The 7,617-nt window shown below is 65.9% G+C and overlaps 1 protein-coding gene across 3 annotated transcripts in view; it reads left to right on the plus strand.

Annotated features, from left to right (window-relative positions):
- Window positions 1-7,617, plus strand: part of CTBP1 (C-terminal binding protein 1) — a 13,942-nt gene that overhangs the window by 2,582 nt on the left and 3,743 nt on the right. For all 3 annotated transcript variants that reach the window (XM_005886444.2, XM_014533484.1, XM_014533485.1), the window contains 3 exons: window positions 4,793-4,937; window positions 6,490-6,696; window positions 7,321-7,535. In XM_005886444.2, the coding sequence (XP_005886506.1) occupies window positions 4,793-4,937; window positions 6,490-6,696; window positions 7,321-7,535 (567 nt within the window). The remainder of the gene's footprint in view (window positions 1-4,792; window positions 4,938-6,489; window positions 6,697-7,320; window positions 7,536-7,617) is intronic.

Raw genomic sequence — 7,617 nt, forward strand, 5'->3', positions numbered from 1 at the left:
CGGAGACGCGGCTCACAGTGCCCAGGGCCAGCGGCGAGGCCGGTGTGGCCCCAGGAAGACCTGTGGTTTCCCGATAGGCTGGCACCTGCCTGTCACACCCACGGCCACACTTTTGGGTTTTATCCCAGAGAAACACAGCTCACGTGCAGGAAGGTTCCCGGCAGCCTTACTCCTGGCTCCTGCCCTGAGACACAACGTCCCTCCCCTGGGCGACGGAGGCTGCAAAGGGAGAGAGCTGCCCAGAGACCCGCCCACCTGCAGAAGGCGCTAGGGCCACGGTGCGGGGGCAAGGCTGACGTCTTAGGGTGGGTGGTGCCCTGCTGGTCTCTCCAGCGATGAGGTGCTGGTGGGCCACACGTGACTGAGGAGCTGACAGGCGATGTCTGTGGTGCTGGCGGCCCAGTCCTGTGTCCATGTGGCTGCTCGAGTGACAGGTGGTCAAATCCCGGAGCTGGGCGCACAGGCACACGGGCAGGGCAGTTGGAAAGTGGGCGAGGTCGTCCCGAGGGGGCCGGCTGGGGGCAGGTACCCTCTGCAATGTTGGCCACTTGTGAACCCTCAAGCTTTCAAGCTGGAAAGACATCCCTAAAAAAACAGTTCATGGGACGAAAGAGACACGCAGATGGGAGATTTAAAATAGTCATCGGCAGGCGTCAAACAAGCTTTGCCAGTAAGTGTGAATACTGAGACCAAACAGACGCTTCTTCTGAAGTTGTAACTGACCAGAACCGACTCAGCAAGTGAATCCCATCCCACGGGAGCCAGTGACAGCCCCGGGCAGGGCCGGGCCGGGCCCTCAGCATGACGGCCCCGCCCCACCCGGCGACGGACAGACGGCACCTCTGCCCTTGGCGTCCACCTCCCGGAGGAGCGTCCTCAGCTCTGAAGTGCCTGCTGCCTGTGCAGGGAGCACCCTCAGCCAGGAGGACGGCTTGCCCAGGAAGAGCTGCCATTAAAAGGGGTGGACACGAAACGTTCATGGGAAAGTGGGCAGGACAGTCCAGAGAAGCCAGAAGATGATGGCAAGGATGAGGGAGGAGAGGCCGCCGGCCCCAGGAGCGCTGTGACCAGGTGCCTTCTGGCGTGTCCCCAGTGGACAGTCCTGGGCAGCACTTCTTTCCCGGGGGGCAGCGGCGTTGCGTGCAGAGCACCGTCCCTCCTTCTGCTGGAACCCAGACGTGACGGCTGGCGCCTCCGCCGCCCTCAGGACGGGGATGCCCAGGAACAAGACAGGAGCCCAGCTCCAGAGCCTGGGGCCGACACAGGCTCCCTGGCGCCCGCAAGGCTGTGCGAGGCGGGGACAGTGGCTGCCGTGTCACTGGGTGGGGAACCCCGTCTCCTCACAGCGGCTGGATGTCAACCTCCTCTACGCGCTGCGGAAGGAGGCTGTCAGCACCACAGTGTGTGCGGAAAGGCGCCTGCGCTCCACGCGAGTTCCAGGTTCGACCAGCACCAGGGGTGGTGGCACCGGCAAAACCAAGGGCCAGCCCAGCTGCAGTGGGTGCTTGGCAGCTGCTGGACAGCACGTGGATGGAGCTGCTCGTGCAGCACAGGCTTCCTGTGGACGAGGCGGGAACGGCGAGAGGAAGCTGGGCGCCCAGACGCTGCGTCCATCGGGGCTGGTGGGTGCTGACCTCCTCACCGGGAGCCAGTCCCAGGACGAAGGCACTGGGCCGGGCAGAGAGGAGAGAAGTCCAGGAAAGAGCAGAAACACTTTGTCGTGGCGGCCGGGGGACTGCTGGGAGGCGCGTCCGAGCTGAGAGGGTGGGACAGAGACGGGAAACAGCCCTCCCAAGGGGACGGAGTGGCCTCCAGTCAGTGGGCAAAGGCCTGGGTGCTGTCCGAGGTCCCTGGTCCGTGGGCACTGGAGGACCGTGGCGGGGACACGCTTGCTGCCCTGAGACCAGGACAGCCCGTCCTGCAGGAAACGGGGTAGTAGAGGCCGTCTGATTGGACGGCAAGGAGCCGTTGCATGTGCAAGTGCCCCAGGCAGGGGAGACGCGGGGGTTGGCAGGACCTGCAGCGGGGAGGACCCCCAGACACGGCCAATGCTCCAGGCCCTGGAACCGCGAGCCAGCAGGGGACACCCCCACCACAGGCGCTGGGCACCGCTTGCTGTGGGAACACGAGGGGCTGTGGCCCGAGGCAGCTGAGCTCTTGCCAGGAGAAATTGAAGCATCCACACTGGTCCTGCATGTGGCTGCTCATCGTAGAACCTTCTGGAAGGCTTCAGAGGGGCCCTGCCTGTGTATGTGGACTTGGGAGACCAGGGAAATGGAAAGAAGCCCCCAAAGCTTGTGCCGGTGCCCACCAAACCCTGGCTTTGCCACGGTGCCCGAATGGCACCTTTGGGCCCTGCTGCCGTGGCCCGTGCTCCGAGGCTCTGCGCGTGGGACCTGTGTCACCCCTGTTCTGGGGTTGAGGCACCGAGTTAAGTCACTGGCCTGGTCACACAGCTGCAGGGGAGGGGCCTGAGTGGACATCGGCCTGGGCACCTCTGGGCGGCGGTAGGTCCCAGGGACAGACTCGGTCCTGGGGCCTGCAGACTTCCTCCCGGGAGGTGACACGATATCTGGGTGTCACAGCTACTCTGCAACCACAGGAGCTGTGGGAACCTGCACGGAGAGCGGCCTGGAGGCCAGACAGCACGGCCGTGATGGTGCCTGGGCGGAACGGGCCCTGCTGTGGGCCTGCTTCTGCATTGGAGTGTGGCTTCCCTCCTCCGGCTGGGGCGGGAGCCGCTCTGTGTAGCGTCGCAGTCCTTATTCTGAGCCTGCACCTGGCGCCAGGTGATTCAAAATAGGCAAGGACGTGGGAGGATAACTTACAAGACATGTGGGCAAGTCACACTCAGCAATGCAAGCTAAAGCTAGAATCCCAGGTGGCAATTTGCATCCATCGTGTTTCCCATGTAGTGTCTAGTGCTGCGCGGCCAGGCGCGGGGAGGACACCAAGGACATGGACAAGCACTGGACGCAGCCGAGCGCCCAGCAGTGGGAGGAGGCAGGCCACTGGGCCGCCCTCGCCGGGACGGAGCCCTCGCTGCCGGTGAAGCCTCAGGGTTAGGCCTGCGTGCGGCTGTGCTTCCAGGGTGTCGGCCTGGCCTGTCTGCAGCTGAGCCTCGTCCTGGCGAGAGGCCACGTGTGCCCCACCCAGCCCTGCACAAGGCCTCGCTTCTGCCGGCCTCTCGCATCTCCGAGGCCGGGGCTGCTGCTCCTCAGGCTCTGATGGGTCCACCTCCATTTCTGGGGCACGGCTGTGCCTGCCCACAGCAGACACCCTCCAATCTGCCCACCCTCAACTTGCCACAGTCCCTCCTCACCCGCTCTTATGGCTGCCCCCCCAGTTCACACAGCAGAGGGAGTCCAGAGGGGGCTTCCTGGGTCCTACCGGCCAAGCCCTCCCCAACCCCTTCCCCCCTGTGGCCTTTGCCACGCTCACTGCCTAAGCCGTGTCCACCTCCCCACGCCCTCCTGTCCCCTCTGCCCCATGGGCACTGGCTGCTACTCTGTCACACAGGGCCCTCCCCTGCCACACCACGTCCATCCTGGCACCAGAAGTCTGTGCCTGTGCTGCCTGACATCCCCTGACCCCCGCTGCCTGGGGCGGGTACCCAGCAGGTCAGCCACACACCCACTCAGCTGCTGCCCTGCCTCCAGGAGCTGGTCCCAGACCCCGGGCAGGAGCAGGCCACTCCCTTTATCTCACAAGTCCTGGCCAGCCCGGTGCCTGCAGGACCAGGGTCCAGGCCCCCAAGGGAACTGTCTGTGTTCTGGTTGGCTGTCTGTCCAGTGACAGCCGAGGCTGTTGTGGGAGGAGGAGGTGGGCAGTTAGCCCTGCATCCCCCACGTGGAAACCCACTCTGCTCACCCACCTAACGGGTCCCACGTCCAGGCTCTCCTGGGTGCGACAGGCTTCCCCCTCGGCTCACACGTGGCGCATGGGAGCCTGGGAAGTTGCGCGCAGCGGGCACTCGCCTCCGTCCTGGGCGCCCAGGTCAGGTTGGCCTCCTGCCATCTAGGAGGCTTGGCCTGCAGGGCGGACAGCAGCCCAGGGCTCCACCGGCCACTGTGTTTCAGCGACTCAGGTGTCCCTGGCTGCAGGGCCCCCTGCTCTGTCCTTGAGGGAAGGACAAGCCCTGTCCCCCAGCAACCGCACGTCCTAGTCGTACCAGTGCCTCGGGCCCTTGTCGGAGCGGTGGCTCAGGTCCATGGCCTCTGCCCTGGAGCCTGGAGATGGGACGTTGTGTGTCATCCGCCTACATCTGGCTGTTGCCAGAGCGTTTCTCCCCCAGAACCCAACCCTAGGGTTTGGGCCCAATGCCCTCGACCACGAGGGGCCCTTTGGAGAGCCAGGTGTGCTGGCTCTGGCTCTGCATGAGGGCAGCCGTGCCGGGCCCTGCCTGTGGGGAGGATTGTGCTCCTGTCCGTGGTTTGGCAAGGAAAGCAGTGAGCCCTCGGTCTCACCTGAACTCTCGGGGACACGCTGTCCTGTGGCTTTGGTGCTGCGGGTGGGTCTGGGCGCTGGACGCGGTGTCCTCCGGTGCTCAGCATTCTCCATCTTAGCGTCTGGTGCCCGTGCCTGCCCTTCCCATGCTGGTGGGGGGCAGGGACCCCGGGTTTCCTGGCTGAGGCACCTGGTCGGCTCAGGTGGCTTCTGACCCGAAAGCCTGCTGCGCACACAGGAAGCTACGGGGCCCCTGGGGGCCCAGCCAGGGCGGGCTGAGGGGAGGTGTCCACAGGGCCTCTGCCCGCGCTGGGCCAGGCACTCACGGCCGCTGTCCTCGCCGCAGGTGCTGAACGAGGCGGTGGGCGCGCTCATGTACCACACCATCACGCTGACCCGCGAGGACCTGGAGAAGTTCAAAGCCCTCCGCATAATTGTCCGGATCGGCAGCGGCTTTGACAACATCGACACCAAGTCGGCCGGGGACTTAGGTAGGAGGGGCCCTTTCTCTCTGCCGTCGCCGGTGTCCTTGGAGTGACCTCCCCACGTTCTGTGCGGTGCCGGCTTCTGTTTCACAGCAAGCCTCCTGCTGCAGCCCCCGCGGCTTGGCTGCAGGTGGCCTGTGAGCTGGCGTCATGGGGCCCCACGCGCGGTCGGCCCCCCGGCACGTGCAGGCTCCAGTGCTGCCCGCGCCTGTGCTGTCGGGCAGCTGGCACTCGGCCTCAGCTTCCCACACTCCCTGGGGCCGGCGGCCAGTGTCCTTGGGTTTCACACGCCTCGTCCAGGAGACGCTGGAAAGGCAGTGTGTGTTGTGAGTTAGGACACGCATGAGTGTGTGCACACATGTGACTACGTGCACACACGTGCACATGACCGTGAAGCGGATTTAACGTGGACTGCACCCTGCTGGGCTGCCTGCCCTTTCCTCGATGCTCTGCTGTCTCTTCCCCTTCCTGTGTTGGTCACGGCCAGGGAGGCACGGCCACACCCAAGCAGACCCGAGGCTGTAGCCGGCACCCCTTCCCCCAGGTCCTGGGGTCACTGCTGACACCTCCCGCGGCAGTGTCTCTGGGGCGGTGCCTGCAGGTGGGCTGCAGCCTGGACACTTTCCGAGCTGGTGTCCTTGGGACCTGTCCCTGCACAGCTGGCCCTCAGTCTCACGGTTTCACGGCTGGGCTGACCGTTAGCCAGGGACAGTTTGGGCATGCCCTGCTGTCACCTGCAGGCCTGGCCGGTGGGGATGCAGAAGTCCTGGGACCTGCTGCCCCTTCTCGGGTGGGCAGCAGCTTGGTTCCCACCTGGCCTCCCTGCACCCCTTCCTGCATTTCCCAGGGAGTTGGGGTGTGGCCCTTACTGGATCCTCATGCAGCCGTTTGTGTGCCCAGCCCCAACCCAGCCACCGGGGCCTCCTCCTCGTCGGGGAGACGGGAGACAAGGGGTGCGCCATGTAGGCTGCCGGGGAGGAGGGCGAGGGCCAGGGCTCAGGGAGGGGGATGGAGCCACTGGGGCAGATCCGAGGTCCTAGGACCTAGGAGCAGCGTTGCCTCATGGTGGGACCCACCAGCGTGGGTGAGGGCCACGTGGAGAGAAGTGGGGACCGAGGCTTGCATGGAGAAACTTGAGCCAGCTCGCTTTCCAGGGTCACTCTGCTGCTAAGGGGACCCGGTCAGGCTGGGAGGACGGGGACATGGGGGCACAGGCTTCAGGGGATGGGAGGATGGCCATGGGGGGCTGTGGGGATGAGAGGGGGGCCCATCCCTCTAAGACGAAGCCTCCATTGGCCCGGGGAGCCCAGAAGACAGGAGTGAGACCTGTAGGTGTGTGGCTGTGGGGCTGGTTCCAGATTCTTCCCTGACCACGACCCCTTCCTGGAAGGTGGAGGAGCAGGCGGTCCAGCCAGGGCCCAGGTGTCCAATTGTCCCGTCTCCTCTGTCCGCCCAGTGGGCGGCTTCCCCACATGGTGGCCTGGGGGCATGTCCTTGGCTCTCACGGGCGAAGCACTGGGATGGCCGTGGTGACCACCCAGCTGTCTTGTGTCCCCAGGCATCGCTGTCTGCAATGTGCCGGCGGCGTCCGTGGAGGAGACCGCCGACTCCACCATGTGCCACATCCTCAACCTGTACCGCAGGACCACCTGGCTGCACCAGGCGCTGCGGGAAGGCACTCGCGTCCAGAGCGTCGAGCAGATCCGGGAAGTGGCTTCTGGGGCCGCCAGGATCCGTGGGGAGACCTTGGGCATCATCGGACTAGGTGAGTTCACCTCTGCCCTCACCGGACGATGAGGTCCCCCACCCAGAGACGCTGAGGGGTGGAGGGGGCTCCGCCCGAGGTTGTGTGGGCCTGTGTGCCCAGGAACACCAGCCACAGGCCCCACATAGACATCACACAGGTGCCCACAGGCCACACGCACACGCATGCTCGCCCTGCTGCCCTCCCTGCCTGTGGTGATGGCTGAGTGGACGTGGCCCTCAGATGAGGGCCAGGTGGCCCTGAGGTCCCTTCGCCACTTTGCCCGCCAGGGCTTGTCCCCAGCAGCGGCTGTGGGGGGAGGAAGATGTTCCCGCTGCCGTACGGTCCTTCATTCACCCGCCGGCTCACGCAGCAGTGCCTGTCCTGGGGTGGGTGGCGTCTGGCCCAGCACACACACGGGGCAGGCCGGACCCTCAGCCCCACCCCGTGCGCTGCCCCCTCGTGTCCACTGAGCGTCCATGTGTGCTCCCTGTGGGCTGCCTCCAGCCCCTGCACGGCCAAGTGGGGGGCCCCATGCTCAGTATCGGGGGGCAGAAGCCTTGGAGCCCAGAGGGTCTGCTCCCACGCTGAGCGTCTGCACTGAGGCAGGGGGCCCTGGCCGAGGTGACGCCGGTCTCCCCCCAGGTCGCGTCGGGCAGGCGGTGGCGCTGAGGGCCAAGGCCTTTGGCTTCAACGTGCTCTTCTACGACCCCTACCTGCCGGACGGCACCGAGCGGGCCCTGGGGCTGCAGAGGGTGAGCACCCTGCAGGACCTGCTGTTCCACAGCGACTGCGTGAGCCTGCACTGCGGCCTCAACGAGCACAACCACCACCTGGTCAACGACTTCACCGTCAAGCAGGTGGGCGGGTGGGGTCAGAGGTCAGGGCCGGAGGGCAGAGCGGGGGCCAGGTCAGGGCTGGGGGGCAGGCAGGGGCCAGAGG

This window comes from Myotis brandtii, unplaced genomic scaffold, assembly GCF_000412655.1.
Source record: "Myotis brandtii unplaced genomic scaffold, ASM41265v1 scaffold986, whole genome shotgun sequence".
Taxonomy (NCBI): Eukaryota; Metazoa; Chordata; class Mammalia; order Chiroptera; family Vespertilionidae; genus Myotis; species Myotis brandtii.